Source organism: Neolamprologus brichardi, chromosome 7 (genome assembly GCF_056152115.1).
Source record: "Neolamprologus brichardi isolate AB-2024 chromosome 7, ASM5615211v1, whole genome shotgun sequence".
NCBI classification, from domain to species: Eukaryota; Metazoa; Chordata; class Actinopteri; order Cichliformes; family Cichlidae; genus Neolamprologus; species Neolamprologus brichardi.
The window spans coordinates 56,129,774-56,147,937 of NC_142110.1; the positions used below are offsets into that span (position 1 = coordinate 56,129,774).

At 42.4% G+C, this 18,164-nt stretch overlaps 1 protein-coding gene across 1 annotated transcript; it reads left to right on the forward strand.

Annotated features, from left to right (window-relative positions):
• The first annotated feature begins 8,387 nt into the window (after positions 1-8,387).
• Positions 8,388-10,130, forward strand: LOC148102236 (uncharacterized). The gene is made up of 2 exons (XM_087842713.1): positions 8,388-8,973; positions 9,088-10,130. The coding sequence occupies exons 1-2, from the start codon at positions 8,388-8,390 to the stop codon at positions 10,128-10,130; spliced, it is 1,629 nt and encodes a 542-aa protein (XP_087698839.1).
• Positions 10,131-18,164: the final 8,034 nt, after the last annotated feature.

Genomic DNA, 18,164 nt, shown 5'->3' on the forward strand with positions numbered 1-18,164 from the left:
TTTTCTGATGATTTAGTTCTTACTGTCTTGGAGCAACTATGACCACATAGTGACCAAATAAAGTATTCTGATTCTGAAAAGATGCCACATTCTTAGGACTGAAGAGACAAAAACTGCCCAGCTTGTTTCTGTGTAGGTTCAAAGTGATCAATTTCATTGTATTCAAAGGAGCTTGGAAAGAAAGCGACTGGAGTGGTCATTGACCCACTAATGATCATGTGCCTCATCACATAAATCAAGTTGTGAAAAAAGGCATGGGTCATGACCATCAGAGGTTTCAGCTGAAATGACGAGTTGGGGTTGAAGCGCCAGGAAGGGGTCTCAAAACTGCATTGTAGATGGCTGACAATTGGTTATCTGTTCAATGATTGTTGTTCACAGTAGACATCTACGACCATGCAGCTTATTATCAGTGCTCAGTTTAAAAACCTCCCTCTCTGATGGTATGGGGTGCATTAGTTCAAGAGGTGTACTGTACTTAAGTAGAATTTTCAGGTATCTGTACTTTAGTTTTACTCCTTCAAACCTTCAAACATTAAACTGATTTGAGACTAAATATTAACACATAAAAGACAATGGTATTGGTGCAACAATCACCATGGGTTATTGTGATTCTGACTATTGCCCCATAGTCAGTGGTTAAAGTGTGCTGGTTGTTTTTTGGGGGAGGGGTTTTTTTTTGGCCAGAACATTGAAACAAGTACAGATGTCCATAAGTTGTGGTCGCTGTACTTCAGGATCTAGCTAGCTACAGATGAGGAGCAAGGATTGAGACAGTAAAAATTTTTTAATGGCAGGTAATATCAAATTCAACATTTCTCTCAACTTAACAAATATTTGCTCATATTTGTTAAGTTGAGAGAAATGCTGGAAATTTAAAGTTTACATGGAAGTCCTCATTTTTTAAATTCTGATATTGGATCTGTACATGATTTAACGTTATGGGGTTTTTTTTGTTTGTTTTTTGTGCAACATCCTGCAAAACAAACAGAGGTATAGCCCGTTAACTTAGTATTATTAAAAATTACAATATTTTCCCTAAAATGGTGAAGTTTACACATAATATTTGCCATGTTCTATTGTGCACAGGATCAAAATCTAATTTTTATTTTTGTTGTTGATCCATCGTAGCACAGAGTTGGAAAATATTTTACATTTTATATATGGAAAGCAAAATTTAAAAATGTTATTTTATTTGAATTGTCGGTTAGGAGTGAAAATCCCTGAAAATGTTTATTAAAGTAAAAATATGCTTTTTAAAAAGTGGATGTTGCCTACTGTAATTGTTTAATGTATCAAGTGTAAAGTTTTCTCATTTTTACTTTGGGAATATTATAAGGTAGGAACTGATATAAAATAAAATATATAGTATCAGAAATGGAGCATCAGTGGGATCTTGAACAGACAACAATCAATGAAAAGACCAAAAAGAAGTAAAAACAAACAGTATGCTAATCTGAGAACCAATGCTGTCTGAAAACCTTGAATCTCTAGTTCAGTAATTTTCAAAAACATATGAACAATGTGGATTCAAGCACATTATTCAAGCAGCTGCAGGTTAATTTAATGGGGACTATTTTCAGCAGTGTATAAATTAATTTTTACCGCTCTAGTGATGTGGCACAGTGATGTCAGCTTAAACTCAAACAAACAACAATGGACAATAGAGCTCTGTGGCAAAGATAAATACGATACCTCGGGGTTTGGTACATACACAACACTAGTAGTATAAATACATTGGCTGGTCTTGATGTTTTTGTGATTTAAAAAAACTCATAAATGTAGTGAACATATAGCAGATATACAATACTGTATATGTACATGTACCTGCTGGCTTTAAAAACACATATACACGCAGTCACTCTTTTCCAGAGATAGACTCTGTTATTACTCTAAATTAGTTCTGACCCTAAACCTTATCTCTGCTCCACAGACAAACCTCCAAAGAGCAGGCTGTGGCTTGCCGAGGTCCAGCCCACCTGAATGTCTCTGAGAGCAGAGGGCCGAAAAAGGCACCAGCAGGAAAAGATGAAGGAGTCAGTGGATGAAAGGTTGAGGGGAGGCTGTGATGGACATGGAGGACTGGAGGTTGAAAAAGGCTCTATTGAATACATGCAATCAGGAAAACTATACATCCAGGCAGGGTGCTTGGATGTAGTTGTACTAATAGAAACGGTAAATGGAAAAACAGGGCAGACAGCAGGACATGCCGTTTAGAGTGATATAAATAAGAATAATTAACTGTTGAGCATGTTAAGCTAAATATATTGCGTCTGGGATAGGTCTTTTTCTGCACAATCAGCCAATCAGGGTTCACCAACTGTGGTACAAAGCTGATATTTGTAGGAGCAAGAGAAGAAAGGCACATATTGCTGGAATAGCAGTTAGATGTCAGAATAAAATAAAAATGTTATTGTAACATTTGGGATATGGAAACTTTTATGTAGGTGACCCCCTACTGACTATTACAGGAAAACTATTTTCCAGCATTTGAAAAAGTATTACCATAACATAGAATACAAAGATAGGTAAAAATACAAATGTCAGCCTGTAAGACCCCAAAAGTTGATTCTGTTCATCTGGATGTAGTGTTTGCAGTGAGAGAAACGTTTCGTCAATCATCCAAGTGACTTCTTCAGTCTCAACCTGTAAGGGTTTCACAACACCCTTTGTTGTTTTAATCAGAGAAAGTTCTGTTACTTGTAACAATGCCATGATTTTATTGTATTGCCTTTAATGTTTGCATAGTACTGTAAAAGCTGATTTAACTGATTTAACAATGTTCTCCAAAGAGGTTCATCTCAACATGGCTGATCAGAATATGACTAATGAGGCATGGGAAGCAAATCTGAACATGATGCACATGAGACAAGGGACTGTCAACATAAAACAGGAACTAATACACAGACACAAAGACTCAGACTAAGACATACAAATTGACACGGGAAAAAAAGGTAAACAAACACTGAGACACGACAAACTGGAGGAACAGGACACCAGACAGACACAGGAAAACAGAAATCCAAAGATGGGAACAGGACACAGACTGACAGGGAATAGACAAAAAGACAAGACTAACTAAATACAGGGCCATGTACATAAAAGGGAACTGACTAAATTAAAGATGGAACTAAGAACTATATATAACTAAACTAGAAGGCACATGGGAAAAATGCTAAACACCTTGACAAGGTAAAGATGAACTAAAGTAATAATCACATAAATCCATAAATAAATCAAAGCCCCACAAAACACAAGACACTGGGTCCAAACCAAGGGACACATAATCCACTCCAGATCTTTAATCAGATTAGTTTGTCATTGATTATCAGGGAAATTTGGCCTCACCTGGCCATGAACTGGTTCATCAGTTAATTGCCCAGACTTTATTAGCATTATTTTTGCACAGTTCCCAATAAAATACACACACACACACACACGCGCACACACACACCATAACAGCTACACTGATATAGAAGTTGATGTTTGAAAGAAATACCCTAAAATGTTAAATGTAGCACCAATTGTGACTTCTAGGAAAAATATGTTTCTGAGTATAGTGTCCAATAGATATAAGACCACATTATTTGAATAGCCTGCGTCTTTAACACAAGCACACACTTAACACACAATGATATTAGGGAATGTATCTTTCAGCATACACATTTCCACTACCTACAGGCAGTCATGTGCTGTGTCCTGCTGTGCCAGGTCTGGGGTTTGAGGCCTTTTGGGTCTTTTAGAGCAGCTAGTGATCTGTAAACTGACAAATGAACTGTGAAGCTGCCTTTTCTACCTTGTGGGTATGGGTTGGGGGTTGGGGGTCAGATTTATTTTTCTGAAAAGTCTAGGTCTGCATCACACACTGTATCTGTTATGTTTATACCAAGTCATTTACTGTACAGGTGAGTATCCTTGTTTAGGTGTCCAGTGGTGGATGAGCATGTGATATCATGTGTACCAAACACAAATGAGAGAGATTGGCCTGCTGTGCTGTAGACTGTTGGGTTATACAAAAACACAAATATGGTAATAATGTAAATGCGTTTCTGATTCTTTGACTGTTTTTTTTTTTAAATTTCACCGCAGAAAAGTCTCTTACCATTCCTTCTTTTATATTTGCTGTTGCAAATGAATCCATCTATTAAATATTGGTATAATGCACATCAAATATGAGGTTTCACACAGTGCAGGACATGAGGTTGAAATGTGCATGCTGCACTTACAAGGAAAGGGTCTGGTTAGATTCACTTACTGTTTGATCGAAAAGTTCCTGTCAGAAAAGCTGGTCCAAATTTGGAAAACTGAAATTTAATCAAGGTTGTTTGTTTGGCACAGTTTTACAATAGTTTGGTATATGCATGGTTACAGTTGCATACATCTTCATTTACAGCTGTTTGCTATGGTCAGTATATGCTTTTTTGTACAATAGACTGTATATAAAAGACACATTTGCTGTTATGTCATTGCTTTGCAGACTGCACATGTTGCTGTTTTTTGACACGAGTGTAAAGTTAGTTAAGCTTGTAAAGTTAAGCTTGTTAGCATGTTGCATTTATGAACCATATGGCAGCAACACAAACACATATCTCCTTAGTTGTTGCATCCTTTATCAGTATATCATTACTTATTCAACTCTATTAAAAGTGATGCAGTATAACATACCGGCATATGGTCCAAAGTTTAATTGACTGAAATTAGCAGAAGTGAGGCTTTTTTAATAAGCCGCAGTCATTACTGTTGGCAGCAGACCCATGCTGACTGATACAAGCCTCCCCATGCCACCATGGCGCCTCAACCTGATTAGCTAAAAATTACCAGCATCATTAGGAGTCATCTTCTGCAATCCATGAATATCTTTTCAGTGTTTACTTAGCCACCTAGTTATTGATTAACTATTTTGGTTCAGTAGTGTTGCCATGGTATTGAACAGTACCAGGATCTGGTAATCATAAACAGAAAACTCCAGCACGCTTACCCTCTGGAACAGTTTTGTATTTGTGTGAAGACACCAGGTGGGTACACACATACCATTTCACCTGCCATCTGCATGTGTGTGCATGCACATGCCTCAGTGCTTGTATGTGATAATGGGCATGGATGTCTGAGAGTGCTTGCGCATGCTCTGCATAATGTGTATACATCCACTCGTGTGCATGTGTGTGCGTGTGTGTGTCTGTATTGCTGTGTTAAAATGCACATGAACAATAGCGACTATGTTGCTGCTGCAGTGGTGGTAATTGATGAATGGCACAAAGAAGAGTGGATCCTGGGGGAATATTCCATACCACTATAATCAAAGCCTTGATAGTGTCCCTGTCTTTGACTAATGGTCCCAAAAAGATGCCTCTTACAGCCTGCCTATAATTCCCCAACCACAGACCTCCAGAGAGAGGCCAGCATACAGGGGGATAGGAGGCTTATGTTAGATTTTTACCTTCCTGTCCCTTAAATACAGATAAGTAAGTAAACAGTATTAATTCTTTTAATGAAAACTGTTGAAAAAAAAGAAGAAGAAGAAAAAAAAAAAAGAAAATGGACAGCTGGGCTATTTTTAATGGTGAAGACAAAAAAAAGCTAAAAAAAAATCTCATCATGGACCACGAGAGCTGTGATGAAATTGATTGCACACTTTCATCAAATAAAAAAAAACACAATAGGATCACATACCATGGGGAAAAATAAATAAATAAAATAAAGATAAAGATGTGGAAAGAGAACTTCATTAGTGGGGCAGAGGCATATTAGAGTCACAAATACATAAAGATGTGACAAACTCACCTTCAGACTAGGCTTTGGTATACTCATATATGGAGACCTGTACAGTAGATGTGTAGGAGCACATTTTGCAATGAGGACACTCACAAGGTGAACTCAGAAAGGTGAAAATGATATCGGCCACTCAAACTAAGAATTCAAATTATTATTCTTTTGCAGTGATAACTTTGTCGGTAAACTAAAAGTCCATTTCTATTCCTAAAGATACCTTCTGTAAAAACACACGAAAGGGCTACTTACAGGATAAAAAGATACATGTTGTCAAACATTAAAAAGCACATATTTGCACAGTTGCATCTAGATCTTAAAGTGCAATGCTACGAGACAGTCTGTCTGTTCAGCCAATAACAAAAAGTGTTTACTCTAAAATCTTAAGGTTTTGCTTTTGCCTTTTTAATTTGAAATAAAATACCTTATTAGTCTGAAAAACCTTTAATATAGAATCAAGTGGAGAAGAGGTCAGCAATGTTATTCTCCAGCTATATTTGACATATTATCTTAGCTTACATTCAAGTGCACCAGGAGTAGTTTTTGTTGTCTTTTCGAGCCCAGTGCCACAACATGAGCATAGGCCTTAACACAGCAGCTTGCTTACGTTTTTCTTCTAAATGTCACAGTGCTGCAGTTCAAAAACTAAAATCCAACACACAAACATGTTCGCACCATTATAAATTTATGGCATTACTCTGCACACTGCGTGCTTGTGTGGCCTTTTGCAGGCGTCCTCAGAGACGTGGCATTGACAAACCTACAAACAGTAATTGGGCCATTATGACTCCCTGCAATGGTATTGATTCCACTGTTTTAGGTGCAGGCGGGTAATGGGCGTCTAGACACAAAGGTTCATATTGCAGGCAGTAGGGCTTGTGCACAGTATTAGATACAGTAATCTTTATGTTGTTCATGACTCAGGTGTGTTGTTTTCTGCAGCTCTGCCTATTGGTAATGATGTAATTCGGCACCACATTTGAGCGGTGATTGCACAGTATTTCACTGTGCACTGGGTATAAGTTGCATATTGTGAGCTGGTATTTTAGCATTGAGAGTTGCCTGGGATAAATCTGTGTAGTTGTATGCAAAAGTTGCCTCACCTAATTGTGCCATGTGACAAAATGTGGGCAACATTGTGCTAATGAGACATTCAATGAGCTTTAATTTTCTGTTTAGTCCTCCTAAGGTACGTCAAGAATTGTTATTAGGCATTGTAAGCTCACACCACTTCAGACTTAAATCAATTCTCTGAATGTTCAGACCTTTTAGTAATCTACAACAACCATAATGTCCTCTAAGAAACTGGCAGAAGAACTTATATTGAAGTGAGGTTCATGCCTACAAAGTAGGAAATGGCTATAAATTTATCCAAGTGACCTTCCAGTTTCCAGTTTTCACTCTCTGAAATATCAGAATTAAATGGAACTGTGAAAGCTGATCCACAAAGCAGGTTTTAAGAGAGTCTTCAGTGTAGGAAACCTACCTGAAAGCTCATCACAAAGTTCCTGAAGCCTGCAAAACAACACCTGGATAAACCAGGTTCATGTTGTGCACAGAGAGCATTCATACTGGGATTCTGATGAGAACACATTCTCGCTTCTCAGACATTCTCGCCTCTCCAAAGAATGTTCAATATCAATGGTCAATGGCTGCTCTATCTCACTATCTTCGGAGGTCTGCAGCTTGGGTATGATTTTGGACTCTACCTTCTCCTTGTCACACATCATTCTCATCTATAAATCTGACTTTTACCACCTTCAGCCATAACTCTCTAATGTTCTGCAGGTCAAACCATCATTCAGGTCTTTAACATCTTCTGCCTTGACTACAACAATGGTGTCCTGTGTGGTCTGCTTTCCAGAGGTCCAGAAAAGCTATAGTAGGTTGAAAACTAAGTTGCTAAAGTTCTCACTTCCCAACCTTATATACGCTCAATCGCTCCCAGTTAAATTCTGTATCTCCTATGAAATCCTCCTCTTTACTTACAAATCTCCACATGAGCTTGGTCCTAGTACTTATTGGGCCCTTTCCTTCTCTATACCTCCCAGACTCTGTGTTTGTCAGGGTTCTGGGTCTGAGCAACCCAGGATCCCTGAGCAGTTATGGACTGGTTGTATTATATGTATATTTGGTGTTGCTGTCTCTCTTCTTCCTGTTTGCGGATGTGTGTGTTTCCACTTCAGGCCGGGTGGGTGTGGCCCTGCTGGTGGACTGGCCACACCCGAAGCCACACACCTGCTCCTGATCAGGCCTCGTCGGGGGAGCTACTTAAGAGAGTCTTGGAGCTCCCACCGACGCGGGATCATTTCGTGAGACTTCCCGTCAGTTCTCCAGTTGGTCTGTTTGTGAGTGTGAGCTTACCAAGTGAACTGAGAGTACTAACTACTGCCTCTATTTTCCCAGGAAGGATTGCTGGACGAGAGGGCAGCAGACACAGAGTGCACTGGCACGAGGGAGCGGACACATGAGCACAAACACTGGGAGAAGACACGGAGTGGAAGTCGGGAGCACACGGGGATGTATTGTTGTGTGTACAGTTTTCACTGTAAATAAACGCACTGCTTGTACATAGAGCACCGCGCCTGGGTCCTCCTTCCCCACACCCCCCACGGTTTGCCATGCCAAACCGTGACAGAATGATCCCGCCAGGCATGGACCCAGCGGTCTCTGAGGAGAGGCTCAGGAGGGAGGTGATGGACAAGGTTTACCGCCTATGCGAGTTGTGGGGGGAGAAGCCCGCGGAAGGTTTGCGTCACGCCGTGGAGAGGCGGCTGCAAGAGACGCTGTTCAAATTCCCCTGGCTGGTGGACTCCCTCAATTCAGTAGTCCTGGACTTCCTGCTCTCAACTCTCCACCTTCACTCTCCTACTCAGGCTGCTCGCCAGCCCGGTCAGCTGGTGGATGCACAGCCTGACACGCCGGCCCCGACGTCTACCCGGAAACGACGTGCGCGCCGCCGGCGTTCCTCACCGCAGCCGACTTCCCGGACATCTCAAGAGCCGGCTGTGGTGAGTAATAAGGACACTTTTTCATTTCTCACCCCATTTGCTTCTTTGTTTTTAGTGGATGGTGACACCGCCGACGCTGCTGTAAGCCAGCCAACAGTGCAGCTAGCGTCTCCTCGTTCAGCGATCTCCACACCACTCAGCTCTTCACCATCTGTAACAGTGCCACCTGCTACGACGCCGCAGCCGGTGGAGCTCAGCGAGCCGGTGGAGCCAGCGCCGCTGCCGGAGGAGCTCAGCGAGCCGGTGGAGCCAGCGCCGCTGCCGGAGGGACCTCCACGTCTAGCGCGCCCTCCACGCCGTCCACATCCAGCGCGTCCACGTCAGCGACCAGCGCGCCACCGGCCATGTACCACATCTCGCTGTTGCTCACCGGAGCAGCGCCACCGGACCCGGGGCAAGCCGCCGGAGGAGCAGCTCAGCGAGCCGGTGGTGCCAGCGCCGCTAGCTGAGGAGCGCGGCAAGCCGGAGGGGGCCGAGCTGGAGCTCAGTGAGCGGAGGGAGTGGGACGAGCCGGAGCAACCCGCGCCGCAGCCTGAGCTGGAGCTCAGCAAGCCTGAGGAGCTCAGCGGGCAGGAGGAACCCGTGCTGCCCACGCAAGACCTTGGAGAGCCGGAGGGGTCAGCACGTCCGCGACCCGCACGACCGCAACCAGCACGTCGTAGATCAGGTGCCACACCTCGCGGTTGCTCGTCGGAGCCACGCCGCCGCCACCGGACCCGTGGCCGCCCACCGCAGCTGCCACGCCGCCGCCACCGGACCCGTGGCCGCCCACCGCAGCTGCCACGCCGCTGCCACCGGACCCGTGGAAGCCCGTCGCTGCTGCCACGCTGTCGTCACCGGACCCGTGGCCGCCTGCCGGGACCGTTTCGCAGCGGCTGCCGGACGCATATCCGCCTGCCGCAGCAGCAACGCCACCGCCGGACCCGTGGCCGCCCGCCGGAGTTGCAGCGCCGCCGCCGCCAGATCCGTGGCAGGCCACCAGAACCGTTTCGCCGCCGCCACCGGACCCGTGGCAGGCCGCCGGAGCTGCTGCGTTTCCATCAAGGGGTTAGAGGTAGGCCACCTGAACTGTTTTGCCGCCACTGCCTAACCCACAGCAGGTCCCGCTTGTTTTGCCGTCCTGCGGGTCGGCCGCCAGAACTATGTTTGCTGCCACTGGACCGGGGGATTGGACTGAACTGTGTTTTTCTTTTGTTGCTTTGTGGTGGCTATTTGGCGGAGAGGTTTTGGGGCCCTCCGTCCTGGACCCCCCGCCACCCGCCCTGGGTTGGTTGGGCTGTGGTTTTGTTTTTGTTTTGGGGTCGTCGAGTGCCGACCCTTAGAGGGGGGGTACTGTCAGGGTTCTGGGTCTGAGCAACCCAGGATCCCTGAGCAGTTATGGACTGGTTGTATTATATGTATATTTGGTGTTGCTGTCTCTCTTCTTCCTGTTTGCGGATGTGTGTGTTTCCACTTCAGGCCGGGTGGGTGTGGCCCTGCTGGTGGACTGGCCACACCCGAAGCCACACACCTGCTCCTGATCAGGCCTCGTCGGGGGAGCTACTTAAGAGAGTCTTGGAGCTCCCACCGACGCGGGATCATTTCGTGAGACTTCCCGTCAGTTCTCCAGTTGGTCTGTTTGTGAGTGTGAGCTTACCAAGTGAACTGAGAGTACTAACTACTGCCTCTATTTTCCCAGGAAGGATTGCTGGACGAGAGGGCAGCAGACACAGAGTGCACTGGCACGAGGGAGCGGACACATGAGCACAAACACTGGGAGAAGACACGGAGTGGAAGTCGGGAGCACACGGGGATGTATTGTTGTGTGTACAGTTTTCACTGTAAATAAACGCACTGCTTGTACATAGAGCACCGCGCCTGGGTCCTCCTTCCCCACACCCCCCACGGTTTGCCATGCCAAACCGTGACAGTGTTCCATGCACAAGGACTTACTTTTCATCCCCCACAGCAGACTGCAGTCTTTTAGGGACAGACTGGCAGCACTCACTGAAACAGGCTCCCATCTAAGATCTACAATGTCCTGCTTCATGCATTTACAAAAACAGTTGAAATGTCACTTATTCACTGGGTCTTTTGGCCTTTGAATTTTAGTGTTAAGGTCCCTTGGGTTCTTTGAAGGTCACTATAAAAGATCCATTGCACTTCCACTTAATTTCAGGAAATATATATTTCTATCTAAAGATATATGCAAATATCAATTAGTCATCGCATACTATTACACTGGTGCTACTCATAGTAAATGTGGACAAAGTCTCACGTAATGAAAACAGCATACTCATATTTCAGTAGCTGTCATATAGAAAGCTACTCAAATACCAGAGCTGATGAATAAAAATATGGAACAGGAAATAAGCAAAATTTTCCCACCTTAAGAAAATAAAACTCATCAAAAGTTAACTCATTCAACAGGACAATGACCTAAAGCACAGCACCAAATTCACCAACTATTTTAAAGAACAGGCTGAAGCGTTATAAGAGGGCTATCACTGAAGAGTGATGAAGTGAAGTGAATATCTTTAAGCCTTTCACAGATGATTAATATAGAGCACTGAACACAAAATCTTTTTAATTATGGCCATGGTTCACTCACTTCAAATACCTTGGGGTGTGAGAAAATCTTTTTATTGATTGCAAAACAGGGAGTAAATACAGAAAAAATAAACAAAATAACATCTTGCCTCTTTCACATTCATTCATTACAAAATGTGCTGCAGAAACCATGTATTTTTTCACTGGTTCCAGAAAGCTTGTCCTACCCAATGTTTAGTTTTGTTGTCTGGTTTTGTGGTTTACTTTGCTTAAAAAAAATCAACTAAATATGCAGTTTGTACAGGGGTGCCCAAGTTAATGCGTACAACTGTTGATTGAGAAGCACTCCATATGGAAAGGAAAGGAGAAAACATCACAATGGAGTCATCTTTTCCCCAGTTCAATTATCACCAGAGCTGAATCTAATTCTAGTCCCTACAAGAGCTGAATGACTACAATCTGTTCCAGGTTGCTTCCCAACTTTGAAAATCCTGTCACCTGGAGAGCAGAAAGCAGGCGAGTGGGATCTCATCAAAGCCTTGCTGCTGATCAAAATCAAATATTACTGAGGGTTGGTTTCCATGGCAATGATGCGTTGCCCCCTCCATGACATCTGGGGGTTTTAGCTGTGAAGGAGGCTCCCACCCTCCCTGTGTTGTCTGTCTGCCTTCTTGGTCCAAACGTGAGAAGAATAGATGAGTAAGCAGCATCTTGACCACCTTTTCCCGTTGTGTGCATCTACAGAGTTTTGTGCAACAGCTCTTCCATTGGCTGCACGGGGACAGGATGCTGCCTTGTGTGGCAAACACGCTCCTGTCCTGCACAATAGCGTTGGTCCACAGAGAAATGCTGAGGCCATCGATTGCTTTCTCCACTGGGGCACAAATGTGCAACCCGTGAGCCCACAAAATGTCAATGGATATGAATTGTGTAAAGAACTCTTGATCCCCTAATTCAATATCGTAAAGCTTCACAAAAGGTTGCACTCTACAGTAGAATATCAATATCTTGCGAGTATCTTTTGAAGATTGCCAGGATTTATTTGTATTTCTACACGGCAGCAACTTATAGACACAGTTAAGTACAGATATGCGCTACAAACATGCAGCAAGTATATACAAAAACTATGCTACAAATACAACAACTGCAAGCTGCATTGAGAAGCTTTTAAGCTTTTATGGATTATATGTATGGGACATACAGGTTCTAGAGACTAGATTTTGGTATGTCACATGAGGGTTTTGTAGTTCACAATATAGTGGATGGAATTTACAGTGCTAAAAGTGGTTGATTTGTTATATTTTGTTCTCAAGATTTCAGTGTTCCCTGGAAATCCCATTAGTTGAGTAATGCAGTCCCACCCTTTTCTGTGCAAACAGCTAAATTTCAGTATATGGTTGTTTGTTTTTGCACTGTATTGAGGTCACAGGGCCACCAGTGCCTTCCCGCTTTATGCAATGACAACAGTTTTCAACAGCACATTCTGCTGCGTTCCCACCTTCTGCCTGCAGTATTCATGTGAGTGCTGCCATGACGAAACACACATTATAATGCTTACAAGAACATGGCCCCAGGCTCTTTTAGCAGCATCAGTCACCTACCATCAAGTCAGAGCTGCTCCTAATGGGTGAAAATAGGAACCAGACTCATCTGCACAAAGACAAACCTACAGGAACAGAGTATGGCCGACATTAAGATTTAAATGGACATGTAGGATTTGGCTCAGTGTGTTCATGATCAAGCTTTCATGCTCAGCTCTATGGTCCTTTGTTAAGTCTGTCACAGATGCTTCTAAACGTGTGTGGGGGAGGGTGTGATGATTTTTACCGTGGTGTACTGATCTCCTCACTACATTAAGCCAGGTCATTCATAATTGCCACTAAGGCTGCTGGCAGCAAATGAATGTGTAGAAAACAGGGACAGACAGACAGACACAAACACACACACATTCAGCAGTGTTTTGTCTGCATATGTGTTCAACTGATAGAATACTTAATGCTACTTACATGTCAATTTTGAATTTCCATTTTTTCCAGGTGTTCATCTGTTAATAGCATCCACTTTATCATCAAAAGTCTTGTTTTTTTCCCCTGAAAGCTCAGGTGGATCTGCTCTAAAACAAAGAGACAAACACCTACCTTTAAGACAAATTATGAGTCACATTTTTTTTTTAAAAAACAGAAGGGAAAAAAAGACGCTCTGCAGTATTTAAAATTACACTTTTCCTGCTGGTTATGTTAAAAATGTATGTCAGTGTCCAGTTTATTTTGTCTGTACATGTAAATGACAAAATAAAGCTGCCCTGCACTGAATTCTTTAGGACAGTGTAAATTTTGAGGGATGATTGTTATGTTGGCTGATATTCTTTGCTTTTATGAATGCAGTGTATTGAAGTTATGTTGCAACTTTCCAGAAACAGATTTTACAAACAACTAAACAGCAGAGCATGAAGACACTTCTCCATTTAATCACCATCATTTGCTCATTTGTGATGCTACTTTGACCTGCAGAAGTCAGGCAGAAAAATTGTAATGGCATTTGAGCCCTTGTGCTGAATGAATGTCATGGGATTACACCATTTCTACCCTAATGTATGCATTTTTTACTATTAGTACACACTGGAGTTCATAGATGCCAACAGCAATACATCTGTGATAGGTCAATATCAGTTGACCTGCATTTCACTCTCTATTAATTAAGACACCTGGAGCAGCAGGTAATGTGTGAGCAGTGAAAGGAGGAGAATACCTACAGCCTCCATCTTTAGTTGTCATGACAAGCACACTCAAGTTGTAATCATCAGTTTTATCTTTAACATAACATTGAAAAGAAGACTCATCTTTCCATTTTTCTCACGTCAGTCTGTTCTGTGGGTAGGATACGGCGCTGATTAAGTCAGATAGAGCATGTAGTTCATTTAAAATGACATTTGACAATCTGAAAGGACAGAAGGGTATCAGATGTGGGTTGGCAATTAGATTAGCTGATATTCATGTCTTGCATCAACTAATGCTATGATTCAATGCAGACTTGTGACAAATTCAAGGAAAAATCTAAAACCCATAGTGAGTGCACCTGGCAGCTTTGCAGTGGTATAGGGAGCTTAGCTTGAGTTCAGCTGTCCCCTGAGAGGGAACAATTACTGCAAATCAATACAAACTTTTTCTGAATGATAGGCTTTATCTGAATATAAAAGATTTCTACCCTGATTGCTGCATGGTTGCTTCCATGAAAAGAATTTGAGCATGGCGGGTCTCTGTGAAAAGGATGTGATTCATTTGCTATTGCTATGGCCTTCATAATCATCTGAGCTTAACTTAGGTGGAGACTTATGGGAGATTTTAGAATAAGAGTGCAAAAACAAAGAAAAAAAACTCACAAAGCTTGCAGTTGTAGTAACGGAGTGATTTTTCTGCTCACAAAAAGACAAAACATTTAATTCCATCTACAATTGTTATTTTTTTAGGTTTCTTCAGCTGTTTTTTTCTTTGATGGGGAAACATAAAATGACAGGAGATGAAGGGCTTTAATTTAAGCGGATGGCGGTTAAACAGTTGAAGGGAATAATAAGGTATGTGTGGGTGTATGGGTGTCGGTGTGCTGGAGGGGAGTATAATTGAATACACAGAAGGCCTCATTCTGTCCCGTCCATTGTGTTAATTGTCGTACTACTCTGTTTTGCAGACACTGTCCTATGATTGCTGAAGGAGAAGCAGAATAGAAACATAGTTTGTACATGTTCAGTGGCTTGCAGCACCACTTGCAGGTTCAAAACCATAAATGCAGCCTACTGGACAACATTAGCTTAAGTGGTCATTAAGACTTAGACCTTAAGTGTGTGAAAAAAGAGGCACTACAGTCCTGCACACATCACATGGCTTTCTGTGAAGAAGAAAAAAAAGCAGCTAGGAAACAAGGAAAAACAGGAGTGTTTGACCATTTGTTAGACATGCCTGACTTGTTCCGGTCCTTAAAGGTGGTTGTCCATCAGTGTCCACAGAAACAAATGTGACTGGCTACTTAAAAGTCCCAAAGGTTTATGGTTATTAATTATAGCAGATCAGGTATTGCTAATCCAGGTGTAGGTAATTAATAGTTGTCAGAGGTGGAGGGCGAGGAATTCAGCAGGTCCATAAATCTACTCCTTTAAAGGAAAGAGACAAACACAATATCCACATTTCAAAACTCAGTTCTATTCTTTATTAAAGTGTGTTTTGTTTTATAGGAGGCTTTTCTGCAAACTTTTTATCCCTTGGTTATGTGTGGTAATAATTAACCAGTGTATTTTCAGGACTGATGCTGCAGAGGGGACTCTACACAGAAGGGAATTCATTGCAGGCTGTTATTCTCTTTTGTGTATCTTCACGCTAAGCCTGAGGATATGGGAGGATTCTTGTGCAAAAGAAGAATCTCCCCTTTATTCACTATCACACAAGTTTTGGGAAAGCAAACGCATCTCAATGAAGATGAATTATTCCTCGCTGAGAATCTGTGCTTTGATTTCTCCCTAATCGAACTCAAGTTTGGCTGCACTGAAGTTCTGAGGCACAACAACACATGCATTTTTCATAAAAGACAGATCATGGAAAGCAGTTCGGACTGGAATAGCGGTGACATATTTTGTGCTGAATACACCATGCATATTTCATAGTGAAAAATGTTTTCTCCCCAGCAGCTCTGTCAATGCTCAGGCTCAGAGGATTCAGAAGAGATCGAGTGTTGCTCACCCACCACTTGGCAGTGTGGGAAAGTAGAGGTTCTACTGCTAACCATACATTTTTATACATAAATCATCAACATAAAATCATAGTCATCTTAAATCCCTGTTGTTTTATCAGAATTTCCACAAGCTATAAAGTCAGCAGACCACCACACCACTTTAGAAAAGACAGAAAAGAGCAGCAACTGTCACGGCTGGGGCAGCTGTTGTGTGGTGTTGTGAGAAAAGGACCCAAAATGCAGATACTTGCTGGGGTGTGAGTGAGCGTTTATTTATAGTGATGGCAAAGTACAAAAACAGGAAATAAGGAACAGGGAGCAACTAAAACCTAGACTGGGAAAAACTAATGAACAAACCTAAAAACACAAGGACACGGGAAGATACACAGAGATGACACGGAGAATGGAGAGCAGAGAGACACGAAGGTTTACCAAGGTTTACACAGATGAGCCGACAACGAACACAGACAGGCACACACTATAAATACACACAAGATAACAAGGGAATGACACACCCGAGGGGAACACAGCTGAACCTAATTAGACACAACGAGACAAAGACCTTCAAAGTAAAACAGGAAAATCACAGACTGTTTTACAACACAAACTCCCGAACAGAGCACACGGGGGAGAACACAGGTAGGAGTAATAAAGCACTAAACAGAAGAACCAAACCCTAAGAACTAATACAAAATCAGAAGAAACTAGAAAGTAATAACAATAAACTCGGAACGCTGGGTCAGCGACCCAGGACAATGACAGCAACACAGGGAAAAGGTGAAAAGTGGAAAAAACGCATGCATGTCTGTGTGTGTGGCTGGGTGAGTGGTTCTAAGCTAGAAATTATTTTTCTGTTATTTTATCAGTGATAAAATCTCAATTTTAACATTTTTATTTACTAATAACAAATCATGAGTTGATTGCTACAGTTCCTAGTCCACCATATTCAGTGTGAGTGTCATGCAAACCTAGAGATGAGATGAACTGATGTTCCAGCAAATGAAAAGGGGAGACTGGGACAATATATTCACAACAGGGTGATCAGGAAAGTGGAAACAGCTGGGATAACAGGAGGAACAAATCAGGCATAACAAGACAGAGGAAGTGAAACTGAACACAATGCATATGAGATGAGGGACTGTCAAAATAAGGCAGAAAACAAAGTGAGAAGCAGACCAAAACACACAACTTGATGTGGGAAGAGTAACAAACACATGACAGACAGACATGATCGGCCCAAAAGATGGAGGGAGAGAGTGAGGGAAAGACTAAGGGACGGGTTGGGGAGACTAGCAGGACACTAAAGACATAACACAGGCACGAAGACTGTGACAGATGGGACATGACAACAAGACCGACTTGGTAAGTTGGTAAGTTGGTAAGAAACTAACACAATGAAAGGACTGAGGGACAAGAGGGGAACACAAAAGGAACTAAACAATGTAAAATAAACATGAGTTGCCTGAAATAAAACAAGAAAACTAAACAAGGAAACAAGGAAACAAGGAAACATAACCCACTATTAACTACCACTATTAACTATAAGCAAAACAAAAATAAACACACAAGTCCAGAACACTAAACACTAAACACTGGGTCAAAGGCCTAGAACCATGACAGTGGGCTGGCTGGAGATTACTTGTTATTCAGTTCTTTTTGTCATTTTTCTGTTGAATACATTTAAATCTATTGTGTTTTACACCACTCACTGCATTTAATCATTAATTATTCATCACTGGCTCTCTTCCACAGCGTGTCTTTGTCCTGTCTTCCTACCTCACACCCAAGCGGTCATTGCAGATGGCTGCCTTTCCTTGAGCCTGGTTCTGCCAGAGGTCTCTTTATTTTAAAAGGGAGTTTTCCATCTCACTTTGACAAAAGGTCCCTTCTTATTAGCATCTCTGGCGAGGCACCTACCCACACCTTTTTCAGGTGAGTTGGACAAATCTGCAGGATTTCAAACCCCGTGTTCACATTTTTTTCTGCCAGCAGAGGCACCCATACGAGGAAGATGGAGCGAAAATAACTTTCTTTGTGCAATTACTGTGTGATTGTACGATCAAGTGAGCTCAGACTGCTCTTAAAGTAAACTCAGTCTGAGTTTCTCTCTAAGTTTAGGAATGTGTTTGACAAACGCTC

Excerpts from the sequence above, each read along its gene's own strand:
- LOC148102236 (XM_087842713.1), top strand. The coding sequence starts at position 8,388 with ATGCCAAACCGTGACAGAATGATCCCGCCAGGCATGGACCCAGCGGTC. Across the intron at positions 8,974-9,087 it reads GCCGCAGCCGGTGGAGCTCA|CGCGTCCACGTCAGCGACCA; the intron begins GCGAGCCGGTGG and ends GTCCACATCCAG.